Raw genomic sequence first — 24,210 nt, forward strand, 5'->3', positions numbered from 1 at the left:
GATAGAAGGTGACAGAAGACAATTTGACTTTGGGGGAGGGGTATACAGCACAATCAAATGTCAAAATAATCTGGAGATGTTTTCTCTCAACATATGTACCCTGATTTATCAATGTCACTGCATTAAATTTAATTAAAAAAAAAAAAGGCACAAGATGAGGATGTTATTCCAAGAAGTCTTGTTTCTTTCTTCTCGAGGCCCGAGACTTCCAGGTGCTCCCGCCCCTGCATCTATCTACTGCGTGATCATTTCCCCACAACCGCACCATCCCCGCGTTCTTTCTTAAACTGTAAACAGAGTGCGGGCTTCAAAACATCTTTTTTAATTTAAAGCGTATATTGTCGTTCTTAAAAAAAAAAAACCCAACCAAATAAAACGAAAATGGAGTCATTTTTAATGATATTTCTGTGAGGCCAGATTTGCTTTTATATGTGGCTTGACAAAAACTTTTCCCAAGGAGAAATTTTGACAGTTGCCTGTATCAATACACACACACCGTCATCATCATCATCATCAATAAATAACCCGGGCTGGGCGCAGGCGGGCGGGGACTCGGCCCGGCGGCGGCCCAGTTAGGAGCCGCGAAGCCCCCGCCTCCCGCTGGTCCCGGAGGCGGCGGCGTCGCGGGGAGCTGCGCTCGGGCCGCGGCGGTTGCGCCGAGGGGACCCAGCGGGGAGAGTGTCATGAGGGCCGACTGGGGGCTTCCGCTGGAGAACCACCAGGTGAGCCGTGCGGAGCGCGTCCGCCACAACCGGTGGTCCGGGAGGGCGGTGCTGCCCTGCGGCGGCAGCTAGCCCCGGGGCGGGCCGACGCCAGCGCGCTGGGTGTCGGAGGGGGCGGCGGGCGGGTGGATGTGCGCCTCGAGCCCTTCGGCGTCCACAGGACTGCACTCCGGAGGGGGCTGTGAGTCCGTCCACCGCCGGGACCCGAACTCCCGGAACCAGGCGCTCAGTTTCCCGGGCCTGAGTGAGCTCGTTGCCATGACGACGCCCCCGTTCACAGCATCCCAGGGCCCTGCGGTTTCCCGACTGCAGGTGAGGCCTTTCCTACCGGCTCCTCCCGGAGGGCATTCAGCCGCCGGGGAAAGGAGATTGATCTTAGCCTGCGGAGACTCTTAATCCTGGTCTTTTCTCACGTTTCTCGAACAAATCGCTTGGAAAACCCTGGGGGGCGGGGGACGGACCGTGATTGCTACCCAACGCCCGCTGGAGTCTCTCCCCCCGGACACGTCAACCACGACTCCGATGGCCACTTGCGGGCCAGAGTAGACCCGAAAGCCTAGAGGCCAAGTCCCGGGGCTCCCGCTCGCTCCTGCGGCGCCCGGGGAAGGCTGCGGGGCCCCAGCGGCCTGTGCGGCGCAGCCGGATGACGCACCGTGTCCGCGCGCGCGGCCGGCCGGGCGAGCGGGAGCGCGGCCCCGGACCCGGCGGCCGCCGGGGACCTTAGAAAGAATGGGAAAGAAGCAGGTAGGTGGTAAGCAAGACTTAGTTACTTCTGAGTTATTTGCATTTTGTATTCAGTTGAACCAGCCTACTTTTGAGGGTCTTAAAGGGTGGGTTTTTGGATAGTGACACGCCATTTTTTGCGGGACGTTTGAAATGGGGAGTTAGCTAGAACGCTATTCATAGCATCACTAGAACAAAAGCGCTTTCGTGTGATTATTACTTTTCCTGCTGTAATTTAGGTTATGAGATAGTGTTAAGACAGCCTGCCTTGCCTTCATCTTGTAGCATTTATATTAATGTACAGTTTAAATGAATGGATTGCTAAATGGAACAGCTGCAGAACAACTACAAGAATATCTCATATTTAACCCTTTTGAATCAATGTTCTCCGCAAGCAGCATGAGATACTTGGAGCATTAAACTGATTTCTAGTCATTTGTTAGTGTTTTATTTTGAAAGATACCAGAATGCTTCTTTAACATAATTTCTCTGAACTGCGAACACAACTCATACTAGCAAAGCAGCATTTATAAGGGTTCCCGCCCCCCTATTCTTTCTGTCCCAAAATGCACTTGTTATCCTGTATTCAGAGTGACCTTTTTAAAAAAGCATGTTACTGTGTGGCGTAATACTTCCATTGGCTTTCCATTGAATTAGAACAAAATCTACATTCCTTCCCTCGGTCTTCAGAACCCTAATCAGTCTGGCCTCTGCCTACCTCTCTCCTGGGTAACTGCAGCAGCCTTCCTGGCCTTTGACCTGGAGCACAAGCCCAACCTCCCCTAAAGGTTTTTGTATTGAATTCCCTTTGTCAAAAATATAGGTTCCTTTCTTATTCAGTTCTCACCTCAGATATCTGAGAGGTACTTTCCCTAACTAAACTAGCAGCCCTCATCTTCCCTCATTTCTTACCAAATATATGTAAAATTTTATATATGTAAAATACCATGTAAGCAGGATCTCTCCATTTTGTTCATTAATGTATTCTTAGTACTTGGAGCAGGGCCTGGCCTGTAGGTGAAAATGAACATAGAAAGGAAGGAATTTGATATGAAATTTAGAATAGATAGACGGAATTTAAGTATTGCCCATTTGGTTCGCATTAGTACCTCCTGGCTTTCACTGATGAATAGGGTAATCAAAAGATTTGAATGAAGATGCTGCTGTAGGCTTTTACTTACAAGTCATTTTCTTCTTTTCCCCATAGCGTCCTCCACGAGCCCTTCCACCTGCACCAAGGTAAAAGTAATTTACAGTACTTTTATTACTGAGTTTTAAAAACGCAAAATGAATAAAGTGAAAAATTGGCTACCATTGTAAAGCTATAGTGATTCAGAAAAGATTTCTTGAAAATTTCAGGAACAGGCTTCCTACCAGTTTAAAGGTGAAAAATTCCCGAATCGTTAGGATAACAGTTATAATTAAATGTTCTGTTTCAAAACCTGAATGACAACACAGTAGGGTAATGGATCCATTCTGAATGTTTTAATGTCTTGTTTATCAGAATTCAGATCTTCTTTTGTTTGCTGGAATAGTTTTGTCAGAGTTTAAGCTGATTTTAATCAGTGACAAAATAAGAGTTCTTAATCTGTTTAATCTACTTTATTAATAGATAGTGGGGAATATACATATTATATGTAGATTCAGAAAATACTGGGGTTATTTTATTAGTCTTATTAAATAGCTTATTAAGCTAGCTTGTAAATTAGCAGACTGTGTGAAAGCTAATTTATTTTAAATTTGTAGTGATTTAAGTTAGTTTTCAGATCCTATAGTGATTTAAGTCAGGGCCAATATAAAAGATGTCTTATTAATAGAGTTTCTTTTCTTTTGTCTTTGTCCTGATTAAATTTGTTTGGTGTCATCTAAAGTGCTATTCAAGGTGAGTTGGTTCACTGTTAATGTAAAACTTTCTAAATATAGTATTTCATATTCAAAAGTTTAAGTTCTTAATGTTTCTTTTAAAATTGAATCTGAATGGTATAATTTGTAATACTCTCTATTTTTATCATATAATCTATGGATGCAATTTTTAAATGATGGTTGATAAATAACACTAGTTATATGGTTGATATTTGACCTTACAAATATAAAAGTACTCATCCCTAAATGGGGTCACCCAGATTATAACTCTAGGCTAGTTTGTAATTCTGTATTAAGGACTGCATCTTCCTTTGTCTCATTTAGTCAGGATAGACTGTGTAATGCTACACTAACCATAAAAATCTCAGTGACTTAATATCATATAGGGTAATTTCTGGTTAATGCCAAGTCCATTGTGGCAACAAAACAGGGCATTTGCCTTTTACCTCTTCACTAATGGTGTAGCTAGTCAGTCTATGTCCATTCTCTAGACTTTTGTCACAGCAAGGGAAGAGAAAGCTGGAGGTTTTCTTACTGGCTCTTTCAATTTTTTGGCTTCTAAATGACACGGATCTCTTTTCTTGCAATCTATCTGCCAGCACCAATTATAGGCTACACCTAAGGGGTAGGGGACTGGAAAATGTAGAGGACCAGATGAATGTCTGGTGAGCACACCTTTTGTGTCACAGTGTCTAACATTACTGACCAGCCGTGAGTTATTGGTACCACTCTATGGACTCTCTGACTTTGTCAATTTTTTGCCTTCTTCCCCTAATGTGTGGAAGTTGGCTGGACTCAGAAGAGAGGGGAAGGTCTTCCCTATTAAAAGTTCTCTTTTGACTGTTTCCTGCATAAAATTTTAGGTAGCCGTTTTTGTTCTTTTTGTTTTATAGATGATATTCCGCTTAGTCGTCCTAAGAAAAAGAAGCCGAGAACTAAACCCACACTAGGTAAGAAGTTCTTTGTTGTATGGAACTACAAGTTTTTCCAGGACCCCAGGCATGATAGACATCACAGATCAGGGAGAGACAAAAGCCCAGGAGTCCCCAGTCACTGCTGTGTTGAGGATGGAATCAAGGTCACTTTGAAGCAGTAGGATTTCTGGTGGGAGTGAGGGCCAAGACAGTAGACAGCCTGAAGTGTGTCTAGAAGGATTCATAAGATAAAGGATTGTACCACCAATATACTTACTTCCACTACATTATTACTTTTTTTTTTTGTATTTTTCTGAAGTTGGAAATGAGGAGGCAGTCAGACAGACTCCCGCATGCGCCCGACTGGGATCCACCCGGCATACCCACCAGGGGGCGATGCTCTGCCCATCTGGGGCATTGCTCTGTTGCAACCAGAGCCATTCTATCGCCCGAGGCAGAGGCCATAGAGCCATCTTCAGCGCCCAGGCCAACTTTGCTCAATGGAGCCTCCGCTGTGGGAGGGGAAGAGAGAGACAGAGAAGAAGGAGAGGGGGAGGGGTGGAGAAGCAGATGGGTGCTTCTCCTGTGTGCCCTGGCCGGGAATTAAACCTGGGATTCCTGCACGCCAGGCCGACGCTCTACCACTGAGCCAACTGGCCAGGGCCATTACTTTTTTTTTTAAGTAAGAGGAAGGGACATAAAGAAGCAGACTCCTGCATGCACCCTGACCAGGATCTACCCAGCAACCTCCATCTGGGGCTAATGCTTGAATCAACTGAGCTATCCTTAGCACCTGAGGCTGATATTTGGACCAACTGATCTATCTTCAGTGCCCAGGGCCAATGCTCAAACAAATTGAGCCACTGGCTATGAGAAGGGAAGAGAGAGAGAAGGGGGAGAGAAGCATATGATTGCTTCTCATGTGTACCCTGATCAAGGGATTGAACCCAGGATATCCATGTGCTGGGCCAATGCTCTATCCACTGTGCCAATTGTCCAGGGCCTCATAATGACATTATCATGGTTAATTTGCTAATGAAATACTAAACTGTATAGAGGCTAATAAGTGTTAAGGCTTAAGACAAATAAGAGAGTTCTGTATGGCGTCAGTTACCATTTTGTTTTTACCTTGTTGAAAATTCTGAAGCAAATTCTCCTTCTCCCCTTTTGTTCTTCTTCCTAGCCCCACTTTTTATTTTATTTTATTTTTTTATTCTTCCTTGTTCTCTCATTTATTTCTTTTCTCAACTTAAAACCCAAAGTTACAGATAAGGAGGAAGGAAATAAAAGATTTGGGGCAAAATCAGTTCTATAGGAGAAGGGGTTATTATATAGGAAACCTTGCAGTTCCCTCTTTTTCCATCATTTCAAGACTCAGTGACATATACTCAACATATCTCATTTTTTTTCACTCTGTTTCTGTAGCAAGTGCTTCTTTGGAAGGCCTTGTTCAGACTGGTATTCATAGGCCCTCTGAGAGCGTTGAGCCACCAACCAAGGAACACGTAGAGGCTCCAGATGCTCCTGTTCAAAGAAGACAGAGGAAGACAAGGCTACCTCTGGGTATGTAAAAAACCAAAGTTAGGTTGTGCTAGCAGTTACAATTTTGGGTATATGATTAAAAACCTGTCCCCATTTTTTTTTTACCATCCATATCCCATGTTTTTCTTTCTTGCTTATAATTTTTATCACTAGAGCGACTCCAATGGGTTAAGTCAAGTACACTTTAGAGCAGGGGTAGTCAACCTTTTTATACCTACTACCCACTTTTGTATCTCTGTTAGTAGTAAAATTTTCTAACCGCCCACCGGTTTCACAGTAATGGTGGTTTATAAAGTAGGGAAGTAACTTTATAAAATTTATAAAGCAGAGTTACAGCAAGTTAAAGCATATGATAATAATTAATTACAAAGTACTTTATGTTGGATTTTCACTAAGTTTGGCAGAATAAATCTTTATAAAACAACTTACTATAGTTAAATCTATCTTTTTATTTATACTTTGGTTGCTCCGCTACTGCCCACCATGAAAGCTGGAACGCCCACTAGTGGGTGGTAGGGACCAGGTTGACTACCACTGCTTTAGAGAGTATCTTTGGATCATATACATAGGTTATGAGGGACATGGTACAAATTCAGGACTAAAATAGGAAGTTTTGATTTTGATGTGAATAAGAATTTACTATATGATAAAACAGACATTTGAAACTAGTGGGAAAAGGATAGATTCTCTATTAACAATAATAAAGCAATAGCCAATGTTATATTGAGTTTTGCTTTGTCCTAGATACTGTTCACAAGGTAAACAATATTATATCATTTATTTTGCCTATCAAATTGGCAGTGGTTTTTTTTGGGGGGGGCAGTGTTTTTTAAAACTTATAAAATTCAAAAGTGTTGATGAGAAATGGGTACATTTATATGCTGCTAATAGGAGTATAAATTAGGATAGCCTGTTGGAACTTATAAGAATTGAAGCAACTACAACAGCTATAGCTACAATAATTAAAGGATGTTAACTGCAATATTGTTTATAAGAGTAGAAACTGGTAATGTCAAACATTTAACAATGTGAGCCTGATCTTTGGTAGCACAGTGGACTAAGCATCGACCTGGAATGCTGAGGTCACCAGTTCAAAATCCTGGGCTTGTCCAGTCAAGCCACATACAAGAAGCAATTGCTATGAGTTGATGCTTCCCACTCCTCACCCCCTTTTGCTCTCTCTCTCTCCTCTCTCTAAAATCATTAAATAAAATCTTAAAAAATAAAACAATGTGATACTGGCTAAAAACACCATTTTATCTATTTAATAGAAACAAATACCCATTAACAGGATTGTTAAAATGATATTGTGACATGGAAAACCATCAGTGATATATTGTTGAGTCAAAAACAAAGGCTATAAAATAGTATGTATTAGAGGATCCCATTTTGTAAAATATGTTGTATTAGTTTTTAAGGCTGTTGTAACAGATTAGAACAAACTGAGTGACTTAAAACAACATAAATTTAGTCTCTGACAGTTCTGGCAGATAAATTAAAAAATAAGGTGTGTGCAGGGCTATGCGGTCCATGCTTCCTCTGAAGGCTGTAGGAAAGAGTCTCTCCTTGCCTCTTCTAGCTTCTGGTGGCTCTTGGAAGACCTAGGCACTGTTTGGCTTATGACAGCATAACATCATTCTGTGCCTCTGTCTTCACATTTTTCCGTGTGTACCTCTTGGATTATATAATCTTTTCCCATATTTTTTGGTACTGTAATTTCAAATTTGTTTTCTTGTTTAGAGGTATAAAAATTTTCAAAATAAAAATTTGTAAGTTACTATAATTTTTTTGCCCAATTAAAGTTTTTAAGGTACGCTTACATTACAAAAGTCTTATGCATTCTTTTTTACAGTGTAGTAATTTAAAATTTTAATCTATTTTTTTTTTCAGAATTGGAGACTGCCTTCAACCAGGAGACATTTAGACCATCTTTATTACGGAATGAAAATGGTCTCGATGTGGAGCCAGCTGAGCGGCCAGTTATTCAAAAACCTCGAAGGAAGACAAAGTAAGAATTTATTTGTTTCTTCAAAGTATTCTTCAGTGATACTCTGGTGCTTAATTTGGAGCTCCCAAATAATAGCTCTGATTAAGCCTAATATAGTAAATACTTATAATTATATAGCTCTAGGGTAAGTAGTATTACAAAAATATCAATTAAACCAACCTGATGATAAATTTGAAAAGTGTAAGCCACTGAAAAAAGTAAAATATTGTACTTAAATAAAAATTCTTAGAAGCTGTCTTCTAAAAAAGAGACACAAATATAAGATTTTATAAAAGTAGCAAAAATTACATATTAAAGATACTGAAAATTAAAAGTAATTAACAAAATAGACTATTGTCATTTATTTTCTCATGTTAACAGAATTCAAATTATAACTGTTTCAGAAATAAGTAAAAATGTATATTTTAGCATAGGAAATTAAGTGTCAGATAAAACAGAATGAAGTACTTTAAAGAAGTGTACTGGAAGTTATATAACTCTTTTATTTGTATTTAGATATGACTATAAATAGTAGTCAATGTCTACATAAAATATAAAATGATATAATTTTAAGTCTGGAAAGAATCCCACAAACATAGTTTAGTCACTTCATTGTCTAGAGGAGAAAACTGAGGTTCCCAGAAATGTAGGTGACTTGCTGCATGTAACAGTTAATAACTTACCTGTTTTAGTAAAATCTGTATTTCTCTACTCAAAGTCCAAGGCTCTTTTCATTCTACTCACAGATACCTCCTTATATTGGTTTGTAAAAATTCAGTAACCATCCATTTATTTTTACATTCTCCCTGATTATAGGAAAACACAGCCCGCAGAATTGCAGTATGCCAGTGAGCTGGGAGTAGAAGATGAAGACATAATTACTGATGAACAAAGTAGTCCAGAACAACAGTCTGTATTCACTGCGCCCACTGGCATTAGCCAGCCTATAGGCAAAGTGTTTGTGGAAAAAAGCCGTAAGTAGTTCCTTGTTTTGGGATATGGGCTCTTTAAGAAGTATGCAAGTATATCCTTTGATCTAGGAATTATACTTCTGGAAACCTGAATTAAGAAAATAAGCTAAAACATGGACAAAAATTTATACACAAAGCTAATTATCACACTGTTATTCATGAGAATGAAAAACTAGAAATAACCTAAATATAAAAGAGCATGTAAATGATTTCAGTAAGGTATGCTTTATCTATTTAATCAAATCTGCATCATTAAAAAAATCTTTCTTGGAAAGACTCTAATGAAAAATACACACACACACACATATAGTTTGATCTGAAGTATAGAATGCACAGATCAAAAGAGTAGAAGGAAATATGCCAAAATATTAATGCTAGTTGTTTCTGGGTTATGGAATTTCGGTTAATATTTTAAATCTCCCTGTACCCTCCACCCATTTCTATATTCTTTGTTGTACCTTACCAGCTTTCTGCAATTGGTAGTTAGTGGTGTTGGTGGTGGGGCAGGTAATGATATAAATTCTAAAATTAAAAATATATGAGAGAACATATAGTACCTGATAGTGTTGCCATATTAAGTACAAAATATAACATTATAGCTGTACATTCTTTTGGAAAATAGTTTTGATGTTGTATAGTATGCACTGGCTATAAGACTGTTTGCAATCTAAGGAAAACTTACCGAAAGCATGGTCGTGACCATATGCCTCTCCCATGGGTGTGCTATGAATATGTTGATACAGAACTCATCTGAAACAGAGATTAGTCCTTAAAATTTACAATTTAGATTTTACGTAAGGTGTTTTAAAATTGTGGTTCTGTAATAGCCCATCTAAGGGACCTTTGCCAGTGAGAAACCTGTGATCTAGAGAGGCGACTTATCCAGGGTTTCACAGTTGGTTAGTGCAGAACTGGGACTCAGAGTTTCATGACTTCCAGTCAACTGCTTGTACTGTATACCATGTGGCCTTTTTTTATTTATTTCAGGCTATTTTCAAGCAATATCACTCATTTTTTTTTTAAGATTTTATTTATTCATTTGCTAGAGAATAGAGAGAGAGAGAGAAAGAGAGAGAGAGAGAGAAGGGAGACACAAGGGGGGAGGAGCAGGAAGCATCAACTCCCATATGTGCCTAGACCGGGTAAACCCAGGGTTTTGAACTGGTGACCTCAGCTTTCCAGGTCGCTGCTTTACCCACTGCGCTACCACAGGTCAGGCCACTCAGTAATCTTTTTAAGATTTTTTTGTTTATTCATTTTGGAGAGAGAGAGAGAGATTGGGGGAGGGGAGCAGGAAGCATCAACTCATAGTTGCTTCCTGTATGTGTCTTAACCAGGCAAGCCCAAGGTTTCGAATTGGTGACCTCAGCATTCCAGGTTGATGCTTTATCCACTGCGCCACCACAGGCCAGGCCATCACTCAGTTGTTTTTATTTTGCTTCCCCTAGCACAGAAACTTCCCTGCTAGGGTAACCATAAAAAAATACTAGTTGCCTGTCTAGCCGTTGTCTTTTCTTAGGGAGAATTAGGTGATGTACCTCTCTTTTGTTCTCCAAAATACCTGACAGCCAGGTTTGGCAAGCATGATTGAAGTGGAACTTTTCCTGCTGCCTGAGGTTCGTTTGTGGATTGGTAGATGTATGAAAAGGGACCTCCTTGTCAACAGTAAAAAGATAAAACTGCTCACCGTGTTGTGGTGTTTACATGTGAACCGATACTTTTCACAGGAATCTTCTTTTTTTTTTTTTTTTTTTACATATGGTCTATCCTAGAAAATGTTCCATGTGCACTTGAAAAGAATGTATATTCTGCTGCTTTGGGGTGAAATGTTCTGAAGACGTCAATTAAATGGAGCCAATTTAGTATGTCATTTAAAGTTGCCATTTTTTTTTGTTTTCTATCTGAAAGATCTATCCACTGATGTCAGTGGGGTGTTAAAATTCCCTTCTATGACTGTATTGCTGTCACTCTCTCCCTTTATGTCCATCAAGATTTACTTTACGTATTTAGGTGCTCCTATGTTGGGTGCATACATGTTTACAAGGATTATATCCTCTAGTTGGATTTCTCCCTTTATCATTTGTAGTGTCCTTTGTCTGTAACTATAGCCTTTGTTATAAAGTGTTTTTGGTCAGATATAAGTATTGTTACCCCAGCTTTTTTTCATTTCCATTTGTATGAAATACCTTTTTCCATCTCTTTAATTTTAGTCTGTGTGTATCTCATTCTGAAGGTAAGTCTCTTGTAGACAACATGTATATGGGTCATGCTTTCTAATCCATTCAGCTACCCTGTGCCTTTTGATTGGGGCATTTAAGCCATTTACATTAAAGTGATTATTGGGCCCTGGTGGTTGGCTCAGTGGTAGAGCATAAACCTGGTGTATGGAAGCCCTGGGTTTGATTCCTGGTTAGGGCACACAGGAGAAGCGATCATCTGCTTCTCTACCCTTCCCCTTCCTCCTTCTCTCCTCCTCCCTCAGCCATGGCTCAAATGGTTGGAGCAAGTTGGCCCTGGATGCTGAGGATGGCTCCCTGGCCTCATCTCAGGTGCTAAAATAGCTCAGTTGCTGAGCAATGGAGCAGCGGCCCCAGATGGTCAGAGCATTGCCTGGTAGGGGGCTTGTTGGTTGGGGCACATGTAGGAGTCTATGTCACTGCCTCCTGCCTCTCACATAATGAAATTAAAAAATAAAGTAATTATTTATAGTTATATATTTATTGCCATTTTATTCTTTTAACTACAATATGGTCCTCTATTTGTTTTTTTCCTTCTTCTTAAAGCAGGTCTTTTAACATTTCTTGTAGTACTGGTTGACAATAACAAACTCCTTTGGCTTTTTCTTGTCTGGGAAGCTCTTTATTTCTCTGCCAACTTTAAATGATATTCTTGCTTGTTAAAATAGTCTTGGTTATAGGTATTTCTTTTCTTCATTTTGAATATTTCATGGCAGTCTCTTCTGGCCTGAAATGTTTCTATTGAGAGATCAGCTGACAGCCTCTTTCAAGTTCCTCTGTAAGGAACTAACTGCTTTCCTTTTGTTGCTTTTAAGATTCTTTGTCTTTAGCCTTTGCCATTTTAATTATGATGTGTCTTTGTGTGGGCCTCTTTGAGTCCATCTTGTTTGGGACTCTCTGCACTTCCTGTATTGTGTGTCTTTTTCTTTTACCAGGTTAGGGAAATTTTCAGTCATTATTTCTTCAAATAGTTTCTTGATCCCTTGCTCTCACCCTTCTTCTGGTACCCCTATGATATGGATGCTATTATGTTTCAAGTTGTCCCAAAGGTCCCTTAAATTATGCTCATTCTTTTTCCTTTTTGCTGCTCTGATTGGTTTTTTTTTTTTCTACCTTGTCTTCCAAATCACTGATTTGATCCTCTGCTTCATCCAACCTACAATTTATTCACTTCCAATGTATTCTTGATCTCAGATATTGAATTCTTTGGTTCCTTTTTTTTTGTGGCAGAGACAGAGAGAGTCAGAGAAAGGGAGAGATAGGGACAGACAGACAGGAAGGAAGAGAGATGAGAAACATCAATTCTTCTTTGCGGTTCCTTAGTTGTTCATTGATTGATTTCTCATATGTGCCTTGACCGGGGGGTCTACAGCAGACCGAGTGACCCCTTGCTCGATCCAGTGACCTTGGGCTCAAGCTGGTGAGCCTTGCTCAAACCAGATGAGCCTGCGCTCAAGCTGGTGACCTCGGGGTCTCAAACCTGGGTCCTTCATATCCCAGTCTGACACTCTATCCACTGCATCACTGCCTGGTCAGGCTGACTGGTTCCTTTATATGGTTTCTATGTCCTTTTTTATGCTTGCTATCTTTTTGTTGAAGTTCTTACTTTATTCCTTGAACATTCATATAACCATTACTTTGAACTCTATATCTGATAAATTGCTTGTCTCTATTTTAGTTAGCTCTTTTTCTAGAGATCTCTCCTGTTCTGTCATTTGGGGCCTGTTTCTTTTTCTCCCCATTTTGGCTGTCTCTTTCTGTTGGTTTATATATAGTAGATAGATCTGCTATGATTCCCAGTCTTTGTAGGGTGGTCTTATGTAGTAAGTGTTCTGTTGAGTCCAGTGATGCAGTTTTCTTGATCACCTGAGCTGGGTGCTCCCAGAATGACCCCTGTGTGGGTTAATGGGCCCTGCTATTGTAATTGAGTCTTGATTGCTATTGGCCCGTTGTGTGTTGGTTTGACCCTCCGGCTGGCTAACTCTGAGGCTCTACCTCAACCAATGTGTGTGAGCTGCGGTGCAGGTGCTGACCACAGGAAGTAGAGTTTGCCTCAGCTGGGTTTGGTGCCCGATGAGCTCTTCTTCCTTTGAATATGCTGTTTGTGAAGTTAATCGGATCCTGTTCTGATGTTATTTGAAGCTGGCCACGGGGTGTGTTGGTTTTGGGCCTTTGGGTGGGAACCAGGGCAGGCCAGTGTAAGACACTGCCTGTGACTGGCCCTCAGCCACCTGTTGGGAGCAGTCTCAATGTAGCTTCTTCTGTGAATCCTTGGTTATAAAGCTCCTCTTCATTGAGTCTTGAGTTGGTTATTCAGGATGGTTGTTCTTAAATTTAGTTATAAGTCCCGTTTGGTCCTGGGAGGAGGTGAGTGTAACATCCACCTACCTTGCCTATCCTTTATTGAAGAATCTCTCTTCAATAAAATTTGTCTTGAGGGCATTAGAGAGCCATTAAGGAATGTTACAAGTCTTGTTTTTAGATGTGGGCCATGTGAATTTTCTTCAAAGATGTTTATGAAACAACCCATTTCTTTTTTGTTATCACAGAGTGCCATGCTGCATACACTGGTATTTCTTCCTAAGAAATGTAAAGTGTTTTCAAATATCGACTTACCTTTTTAGTGTTGATTTTTAAACATTAGCACTTCTAAAATTTCTAAATTAGAGTATTTTAAGCTTTGTCATGTAAAATGTATCTAGACTTCTCTCTTAGTTGGAAATTCATTATTATATTTCATTAAATATAATCAGTTTCCCAAACTGTTACTCAACATCGGTTTTGGTTTGAGAGGAAAGCACATGGACATTACTTATTGTTCCTAAAGATAAAAAAAAAGTAGTATGTTCAAGCAACTAATAGAAAAGAGTCTTTTAAAATAGGGACTAAGTCAGGGAGGCATTTTAGAAAGAAAAACAGCAAAATTTCATATTCTGTCTAAGGGTAAATTGTGGAATAAAACAAAGAAGAGACTGTCAGGGTTCTCTCTTGTTAATTAATGATTGTGTGATGAGTTCTTAGGGCGATTCCAGGCCACTGACCGCTCAGAGCTGATCAAGACCACTGAGAACATAGACGTGTCGCTGGTCGCGAAGCCCTCCTGGACGACCAGAGATGTGGCACTGTCGGTGCACCGCGCTTTCAGGTGGCTGCTTTGGTGGGACTTTTCTTAAAACAAATGTTGCTTTTTTTTTTAAAGTATTGACTGTTCAACACTGGTAAATAATCTGTCTTTTGTGTAGTAAAAGGACAAAGCTAGTTTTTACTGAAATGTTGAGTTTTATTCTTACATATAGATTTAAAAAATATTTAGCTTTTTACTTTAGTAATTCATGTGTAATAATTAAACCCTCTTTCCTTCAGGATGGTTGGTCTCTTTTCGCATGGCTTCTTGGCTGGATGTGCTGTGTGGAATGCTATTGTGATATATGTTCTAGCGGGAGATCAGCTGTCTAACCTCTCAAACCTTCTGCAACAATACAAGACCTTAGCGTATCCGTTCCAGAGCCTTCTCTACTTGCTTTTGGCTCTGAGTACAGTTTCAGCTTTTGACAGGTGAGACCACTGTGACTGCAGATCCTCCTAACTTTTCTTTAGAAGGCAGTGGTGAGCAAAATGTATCACTGATTATGGCAGTTTTCAAAATAAAATTATAGGATATTAATGTTATTTTGACTTTTTTAAAGACCAATCTGTTTTTGTTATTTTTCTGGGTAAGGGTGGGGATGGGAATACTGTGAAGAAAATACACAAAACTCTTAACTCATTTCAGCATCAACTCTTAAGTCTAAAATTTCTTCCAAATGTAATCAACTCCCAAAGTCCCAGATACAATCTAACAAATCATGTGAATCAGGTATAGATGAGAGTCTGGATAGTATGGTATATTAGTTTCCTAGCATCTCTGTAATAAAGTACTACTGACTGGGTGACTTAAAACAACAGGAATTTATTCTCTCACAGTTTTAGGGGCTAGAAGTCTGAAATCAAGGTGTCAGCAAGATTGGTTCCATTGTGAAGGGCCCTGAGAGAGTCTTCCATGCCTCTCTTCTGGCTCTCAGTGGCTGCTGGCAATCCTTGATCTTCTCTGGCTTTTAGAATCACCAGTCCAATCTCCGCCTCTGTTGTCACATGGCAATCTTCCCTGTGTGTCTGTGTCTGGATCTCTTCTCTTATAAGGACACCAATCGTATTGGATTACAGTCCATTCTAAAGGTCTCCTCTTAACTTGATCACATCTGCAAAGACCCTATTTCCAAATAAACTAGCTATTTAAAGCTAAGGAAGAGATAATAAATGTAGCATTAGCATAGAGAAAGGAAAACGGTAGTCCAGAGAGTGCAGTTTTGTAAGGAGTTTACAGTTGCACTGTGACAAGAGACTTGTATTTTCTAGGATTGACTTTGCCAAAACATCAGTAGCAATCCGAAATTGTCTTGCCCTGGATCCTACAGCTTTAGCATCTTTCTGTGAGTAAAGAGTTTAACTTGGTAATTGTGTTATCCTGTAATTTTGAATAAGAAAAAGTATAATTTTGTGTTTAAAAAGATTTATATTTTTGCTGCCTATAAACATTACTTACAGATGTTCATTAGAATTTGTAATTTAAAAACCATGATAGACATAATTTTGATAAAATTATTTTTCAGTAGAGGTTGATCTTAATAACTTTAAAAAGTTTAATTTGTTGTTTTATATTACGTAATATTTAGCTTCTGTAGTCTATTTGACATTAAACAGATTGAGCTGGCATGGCATTTCAGTCACAAGTAATACTTTTTTATCTTTCGGATAATGTGGAAAACATTTTGTTCTAAGTTATGAAAATATTAATAAAACTAGTTTTAGGACCATGAGTCAGTTATTTAATTTCTTAAAAGATCTTCTAAGTTTTTGTCAGTTCTAATGATGAAATAGTGGTCATCTCAGAACACCCTCTGTACCTGTGTTCTTGAAAAGTAATATCAGGCTCTTCAGCCAATTGAATTGATCAAATGAATTTCTTTTATGTCATCATTCCTTGAAGTACAGATTTTTTTTACCTTAATCTATAAATTCAAAATAAAATTGGTTTTAAAGTACAGTAGTGGCCCTGGCCGGTTGGCTCAGCGGTAGAGTGTCGGCCTAGCGTGCGGAGGACCCGGGTTCGATTCCCGGCCAGGGCACATAGGAGAAGCGCCCATTTGCTTCTCCACCCCTCTGCCGCGCCTTCCTCTCTGTCTCTCTCTTCCCCTCCCGCAGCCAAGGCTCCGTTGGAGCAAAGATGGCCCGGGCGCTGGGGATGGCTCTGTGGCCTCTGCCCCAGGCGCTAGAGTGGCTCTGGTCGCAACATGGCGACACCCAGGAGGGTCGCAACATGGCGATGCCCAGGATGGGCAGAGCATCGCCCCCTGGTGGGCAGAGCGTCGCCCCCTGGTGGGCGTGCCGGGTGGATCCCGGTCGGGCGCATGCGGGAGTCTGTCTGACTGTCTCTCCCTGTTTCCAGCTTCAGAAAAATGCAAAAAAAAAAAATAAATAAATAAAGTACAGTACTAATTTCATTTATCTTTTTCTCAGTGTACTTTACTGCTCTTACACTATCTTTGAGTCAGCAAATGACAAGTGACAGAATTCACCTTTACACACCTTCTTCTGTTAATGGAAGCCTCTGGTAAGATTCACAGTAACATTAGCAATTGTTGATGGTAATAACAGCGACAGTGGGAATAATGGTACTGTTCTAGTCCTTCCCCTCTTTTACATGTTTTCATCTATGAATAATGATAAAGGCCCTGTTTTTGTCTTCAAAATTGTGGCAAGAAAATACCTATTCCATTGGTTGTTAATGGATAACTATTGTTATAATCACCTGCATTTTTAATGAAATGTCTTTTTTTTTTTTTTTTTTACAAATCTGTTTTAAATCTCTTTAAAGTTATGGTTTTAAAATATGTCATTCATTATATATACAATGAACTGGAAGAGCCCTGTGCCCTCACCCCCAATCGGAGCCTAATACCTGGTAATAGTGGTGGGAGTGTGTAGCTGGGATAGAGTCGGAAAACCAGGAGATGCTGGAAAGAGCAAATGAGGGAGCTCCAACCTCCTCAGATCAGTTTCCAACCAGGAAGCTAACAGGATGGCTGACATTCCAGTTCCCCAATCTCCAAGCGGCAGTCTTATTTGAGGGAGTGGCTAGAGTCATGGGGCAGAAAGAGAAAGGAAAGATAATTCGGGCAGAGTAAGCTGCACTATAGTAGTTGGAAGGAAAACTTAGAAAAATTATTTGGCAACACTGAATTTTCATTTATATCTGTACAAAGCAGATCTGTTTAGAATTCAGTAATTCTGGAATTATATATATATTTGTATATTTTATTTTTATTTATGTATATTCTTTCTCTATATATGGAATATTTTATAGGTTATCATTTTATTCATTCTTGTTAGCCTTAGATGAGGGCTGCTATTTCTTTTTTTAGAATTCATAAAGTAGTTATATTTAGATATATGGACAAAACTAATGAGTATTTCTGTATCTTTAGGGCAGCAGGAGTTGAGGAACAGATTCTCCAGCCATGGATTGTGGTGAATCTGGTGGTGGCCGTTCTGGTTGGATTATCGTGGCTCTTTTTGTCTTATAGGCCAGGCGTGGATCTTAGTGAAGGTATTAAAGAATAAATAGCATAAGCATATCGTGAAATCTTCTGTAATGATTTCAGAAATCTTTTAATGAGTATAGCTTATAATATTTTGATAAAGACATATTCAAAATAAACATAAGAAGAATGACGATAAAGTGGTGAAACACCATGCCAGGAGAAGCAGGGAGGAGTGTTTAGAACTGGAGTCTCCAAGCACTGAATGAGGTTTTCCGTGGTCCTCGTTCATGATTAGGAGGTTGTTTTCTTTTCTTGAACACTTTGAGTATTTTATAGAAAGTCTTTGCTCTATATTTCTCCTCTTCTTTTTCTAATCAAAGTATCTCTTTATTTTATTTTTTATTAGTCTACTTTTCATATTATTTTGTATTAGTTGCAGCTGTGCAGCACAGTGGCCAGACAGTCATACACTTCACAAGGCCATAATATCTCTTTAAGTTGAAATAAATCATGCTTCATATATGTGGCCTCTGTAGGTGCAAAATAAAGTGAGTTCATCTTACCTCTTCCTCTATATGGAACAAGTTCCTAACCTTCCATTGTTTAATACAGTGTTCCATATTCTTACTTTTAGTGACATTTGCTAATCTCTAGTTCTCAGACCCCTTTTGGAACCCCTGGAGGAGAGGAGTCAGGTTAGCAAACTGCTAGGCCTTCAGCACTGCTTTAGAGACTAGTCACTCCTGTGGTGTGAGTTGTATTTCGTTGGCAAATGCTCCACAGTTTCCCCCTTGAATCTCTGATATTTTCTGAACTTTGGTTAGTATGTTCTTGATTGTTAAACATACTGAGCATTTAACTGCAATTTGATCAACTAATTACAAACTGTCTCCAAAGTCTTAGAATTGAGAACCTTCCCAACATTTCCATTTGTAAAAACCAAGACAAAAAAATGTAATCTTTTGTATTTTCACTTGTGAATGCGCCTTTTGGTGTTCCCATTCTTCTGTTGCTTGACTAACTATCCTGTTTCTTTATGCCTTTTGATATATGTCAAGTATTTTAAAAAATCTTTGCTCTTTCACTTCGTTAGTCACTCAAAGACTTATTCATACAACATTTACATCAGAGGCTTTATTAGGCTCCGAAGGTTTTCTTTTCAAATATTCTTTGGTATTTTACATATATATATGCTAAGTAATAGTTTAAATATAGAAATGTCAACTAATAACATTCCACACTGTAGTTGGGATTGAAGCTACATCTAGCTGGTGTGTGCAGTGTTCAGTTTAAATCACAAGGTGTGCCCTGGCCGGTTGGCTCAGTGGTAGAGCATCGGCCTGGTGTGCGGAAGTCCCAGGTTCGATTTCCGGCCAGGGCACACAGGAGAGGCGCCCATCTGCTTTTCCACCCCTCCCCCTCTCCTTCCTCTCTGTCTCTCTCTTCCCCTCCCGCAGCCGAGGCTCCATTGGAGCAAAAGATGGCCCGGGCGCTGGGGATGGCTCCTTGGCCTCTGCCCCAGGTGCTAGAATGGCTCTGGTCACAACAGAGTGACGCCCCGGATGGGCAGAGCATCGCCCCCTGGTGGGCGTGCTGGGTGGATCCCGGTTGGGCGCATGCGGGAGTCTGTCTGACTGCCTCCCCGTTTCCAGCTTCAGAAAAATACAAAAAAACAAAACAAAAAAACAAGGTGTGATTACTTTCCATATTATTTTAGAAAAAGTTACTAAATATTTGTAGAACCTTGCTCTCTTTTAGGGCCATATGAATTATATAACATTTTATTTTCATGTGTATAAAAAAGTATATATTATGTGGGGATAATAATCCCTCACTTGTAGGGCCGTTATGGTGATTAAATGGGATAAAGCATTAAGATATCCTAGCAAACACCTCGTGTTAGTTCCAGGTCCTTCCTTTACATCCATCCATTTCCTACAGTTAGGTGATCATGATTATTATAGAATTAGACATTTCAGCTGTTTAATGATCCGGGATTCGCCAAGTGACTTAAATTTCTTGGCGAGAGTTTATTATATTTATATTATCTCCATTATATATATTATACTTTATTTTTCAGGAGTCAACAATACATTTAAAACTTGCAAATATTAATTTTTTTGAAAAACTTTAAATACAAAACTTGTACATTTGTTGTTAGCTCATCTTTTAAATCAGATTTCACTGTCAAGAATTCTTACTTGTACTTGAGGGCTTTCTATTGTTGTATATCATATCAGTATTTTATAGGACTGTTTATAACTCCACTAAAAATCTCTTTTTGAGGTACTGGGAAACCATGTTGAGTATGATCTGTTCATTTTCTCCCCTAGAGTTAATGTTTCCCTCTGATGTGGAAGAATACCCTGACAAAGATAAAGGAATCAAAGCTTCTTCATAATGCCAACTCACCTTCAGAGGAATAATAACCCAGTACTTAGAATTTTTACCATTCTTGTTTTTAAATGTATTTTTATAAGATATGTACAGGTTTATTTAGAATTGATTTTTTGTTTATATAACACTGAAAATATTCTCAAGATTATGGAAAATGTTAAAATTGTATCTACAATTTATACCCAAACATTAATCTCAATAGCATTATTATCTTAATGACAAAGGAGATAATGAACTAGAAACCAGTGGGTGAAAGTGTTTATTTCCTTTTCTCTCAAATTAGTTATTTTTATAATCATTATCTTAAAAAGCAGTAATAGAGAAAAAGCTGTAACTTTAGTATTACAAAGGATTTATCAGGTTTACACATAAATTTAGGGGAAAAAGGGCAAAAAAGACCTTTATTATTTTTGATGTCTCCTTACTGAAGTAATTGAAATATGAAATTTGTCTTATTTTTTAAACTGACTTAGAAGTTGTATATCATGTAATAAGCATAATGAAATATAATTTGGAAAATGCTTTACTTAATGGCTAATAAAAAGAAAAAATATTTATTTTGTTCGAAAAGTGTTAAACCAAAACAGTTTACAGTGGTCTCTCGTCTATAGCAGAGGTTAGGTTCCAGAACCCTCCGCAATAGGCAAAAATCCATGAAGTAGCGACCTTATATTTATTTTATTATTTATATATACAGAACACAGTGCTCTGGTTGGTCGCCTCCTATCCATCAGACAATAGTGTGCTGTGTACAATCTCACATGGGCAAACTAGCTCAAGCGGAAATGGCTGTAGCTGTGTTTTCCATATGTGTGAGTCTTTGTCCAGTCATCTGCTGTATGCTACGTATTTTATTTCAATGTAATAGTCTTTTAATGTCTTAATATTTTGATATTATTTTATATTGTTTTCAATTTTTTTAGGCTAGAAAATGCTTATTTTACCACAAAATAATTAAAATAATAAATATATAAAAATACCTATAGACTGCAATATCCCGCTATCTAGTGAAAAATCTGTGATACAAAATTAGACATATACAATTTTAAAATCTGCGATTATGAATATTGAACCACAATATGGTGAGGAACAACTGTACTTCCCTTTAAAACCTATACTAGTGGTTCCCATTGCTGGTTGCACATCAGAAATCATTTAGGGAGCTCAGGGAAATAAAGGAGAGGCCAATGAGCTATTGGGCTAACACTCGGTTGACTTCTGCCTCTTTTTTATTATGTGTGTTTTTTTCTGAAGTGAGAAGCGGGGAGGCAGAGAGAGAGACAGACTCCCGCATGTGCCTGGCATGCGACCAACCGGGATCCACCCAGCATGCCCACTAGGGGGCGATGCTCTGCCCATCTGGGCTGTTGCTTCATTGCAACTGGAGCCATTCTAGTGCCTGAGGTGAGGCCATGGAGCCATCCTCAGGGCCCAGGCCAACTTTTGCTCCAGCGGAGCCTTGGCTGCAGGAGGGGAAGAGAGAAACAGAGAGAAGGGAGTAGAGGAGGGATGGAGAAGCAGATGGGTGCTTTTTCTGTGTGCCCTGACTGGGAATCGAACCCAGGACTTCCACACGTCTGGCCAATGCTCTACCACTGAGCCAACTGGCCAGGGCCAGACATCTGCCTCTTTTTTGCATGACAAGAAATTTGAGTAGAAATTCACTGTGCCTATTTTTAAGCTCTTTGTCAGAGAGATCTTAGTCTCTTGAAGTTTCACTCAAGGTGGGTCCTGCACTGGAAATGTTCTCTTTGAAGCTGTATCCAGTGGTGCCTCAGCTGGTATGAAACCCTATCGCTCAAGAAAACAATAAGATTATGGCAGCGATTTTTAGCCAGTGTGCTGCAGTATATGGGTGTGCTATGGCGTACGCGCATGCTGCAGGAGGCACACTGGTGTGCTATGGGTAGGGATTTTTAAAACATGCAATGCCTGACATTTACTCAGGAGAACTGACCTCTTTTCCTTAGATTGTCAAATAAGAAAATGACAATAGTCAACACAACAATAGCCATCTGGTGTGACAGAAGCAAAATCATACCTTTTTTTCTTGTCAGATAGGTCAAAATATATTTTTTGGTGTGCTGCAGAATTTTAATAATTGATTTATGTGAGCCATGAGAGGAAAAAGGTTGAAAATTGCTGCTCTATTCGGAAAGGTATCTCGAAGGCTCTGGAGCACATCAGTAAAACTATTGGTCGGCCCTGATTAGGAAGCAACTGAATATTGTGGAGAAGAGGATCGACAAATTGATGATAGAGATGGATGGCTCTGAGAATAGGTCTAAATTTGGTGTAAGCATCAAAGGAGTATCTTGCTATCTGTAAGGCTGGAGTCGCTGAAAAGGGAATTTCCTTCCTGTCACAGAAATGTGAATCCACTGGCATCCTGCCAGTCCCAGCTTTCCCTGTGATCAGCGAGGGTCCTCATGCTGACGGCAAGCTGGCAGTGCAAGAGTTCATGCTTGTGCCTCTCAGCAAACTGCAGGGAAGCCATCCTTATGAGAGCCGAGGTTTACCACACCTGAACAGTGTCATCGAGGAGAAACCTGAGAAAACTAATGGGTATTGTGGTAGGCTAAATAATGTCTTCCAAAGCTGTCCATGTTCCAGTTTCTGAAACCTGATGTGGCAAAAGAGATTTTGCAGATGTGATTAAGGTTGTGAACCTTGAACTAGAGAAGTTTTCCTGTATTATCAGGGTGGCACAGTGTAATTACACGAGTCCTTAAAAGCAGAAACTTGCAGATGATGATGAACGTTGTGATGTAGCTTGCTTTGAAGGAGAGGGCCACAAGCCAAGGAGTGTGAGTGACCTGTAGAAGTTGAGATAGCCCTTACCTGACAGCCAACAAGGAGATGGATATGGGCTTCACCCTACATCTTTAAGGAACTGAATTCTGCCAACATCCCCAAAGCAAGGAAACATCCTCCCTTAGAACCTCCAAAAAGGAATTCAGCCCTGCTGACTCCTTGGTTTTAGCCTGGTGAGACTTGTGTGGGACTTCTGACACACAGAACTGTAAGATCGCATATGTGTGTTGTTTAAGCTGCTAAATTTGTGGTCATTTGTTGTTGCAGCAATAGTAAGTTATACAGGGTTAAAGGGGGTTTTCCTCCCAACATTTTAGTAAATAAAGACACTGGAGCTGCAATGAATGAATGCCATTGGGAAAGCTGGCTACGTTGATAATATTGTAACTGGGCATAGTTGCCTTTGAATTTTTAGGGTCTTGGAAGTATGATCCCAGTCATCCTGGCATGTACAGAACCCCCAAGTAGCTGATGGAGCTGTACAGATTTTCATCAGGAAAAATCCAGTGGTGTCTATAAAAAAAAACTTTGGCTGTGATGATGGGGAAAGTTGGAGGAAGTTCATTGCTAATGTGTATCTCCATGATTGGCTCAACATCATTTTTCTCACCTTTCTCCTCTCATGGAGTGTGGGTAGAGTGCTATACTTAGTAGAGCTTCTGAGGTGTCAACAGACAAGATCCTTTTCTTTTTGGGGGTGCTAAATAAAGGGCTCAGTAATTAATACACACCTCTCCACACTCTCCCCAAGCAGAACAGAATATAGACTCCTAGGCCCCATCCCCAGAGACTCAGACTCTTGTGGTCTGAGGCGGTGCCTGGAAAACTACCTTTTAGGAAAAGATAACCCAGGTGATTGTGATATAGCCAATAGAGGAGCCAGCGTGGGGACCTCTGGTCTATTTGTAATCTATTATGAAACAAAGCTTAGATTAAGATAGATACTTTGATCTTGGTCAAATTGCTAGGTCTGTATGAAGACAAAAAAAAAAAAAAAAGGTAAAACATGGTACCTGCCTAGAGGCTTGTAATCTAGTCAGAGACATAGGTACGGGAGTTGAAGAATCTAGGAAAGTATTGTAATTATAAGTTGAAGCATACAGTATCTTGAAATTAGCTTCTACTCAGCATACTTCCTTGGAGATTCATTCAAGTTGTGTGTTTCAATAGTTCATTCCTTTTTATTGCTACATTGTATTTCAGGGTATGTATATACTGCAGTCTGTTTAACCATTTACCTGTGAAAGGATATCTCGGCTGATTCCACTTTTTGGCTGTTATGAATAAAGTTGTTATGAACATTTGTGTACAGGTTTTTGTGTGAATGTAAGTTTTTACTTCTCTGAGATAAATGCTTGGGAGTGCAAATGCTGGGGTACATGGTAATCACATACTTAGTTTTTAAAGGAATTCCAAACTCTTTTCTAGTGGTTCTACCATTCTATATTTTCCCCATGAC

The 24,210-nt window shown here is 39.6% G+C and overlaps 1 protein-coding gene across 3 annotated transcripts; it reads left to right on the forward strand.

Annotated features, from left to right (window-relative positions):
- The first annotated feature begins 378 nt into the window (after positions 1–378).
- On the forward strand, positions 379–24,054 carry TMEM237 (transmembrane protein 237). 3 transcript variants are annotated; one of them, XM_066279388.1, is made up of 14 exons: positions 379–722; positions 2,653–2,684; positions 3,317–3,327; positions 4,202–4,258; positions 5,648–5,785; positions 7,655–7,772; positions 8,568–8,725; positions 13,981–14,104; positions 14,323–14,514; positions 15,355–15,428; positions 16,516–16,609; positions 17,484–17,605; positions 19,874–19,973; positions 22,306–24,054. In XM_066279388.1, the coding sequence occupies exons 1-13, from the start codon at positions 684–686 to the stop codon at positions 19,939–19,941; spliced, it is 1,227 nt and encodes a 408-aa protein (XP_066135485.1). In that variant the 5' UTR covers positions 379–683; the 3' UTR covers positions 19,942–19,973; positions 22,306–24,054. The 3 variants fall into 3 exon arrangements, with proteins under 3 accessions (XP_066135485.1, XP_066135484.1, XP_066135486.1); XM_066279387.1 differs by having other exon boundaries at positions 19,874–24,054; XM_066279389.1 differs by lacking the exon at positions 379–722 and adding an exon at positions 1,370–1,466 and having other exon boundaries at positions 19,874–24,054.
- The last annotated feature ends 156 nt before the right edge of the window (positions 24,055–24,210 follow it).

This window comes from Saccopteryx bilineata, chromosome 5, assembly GCF_036850765.1.
Source record: "Saccopteryx bilineata isolate mSacBil1 chromosome 5, mSacBil1_pri_phased_curated, whole genome shotgun sequence".
Classification (NCBI taxonomy): Eukaryota; Metazoa; Chordata; class Mammalia; order Chiroptera; family Emballonuridae; genus Saccopteryx; species Saccopteryx bilineata.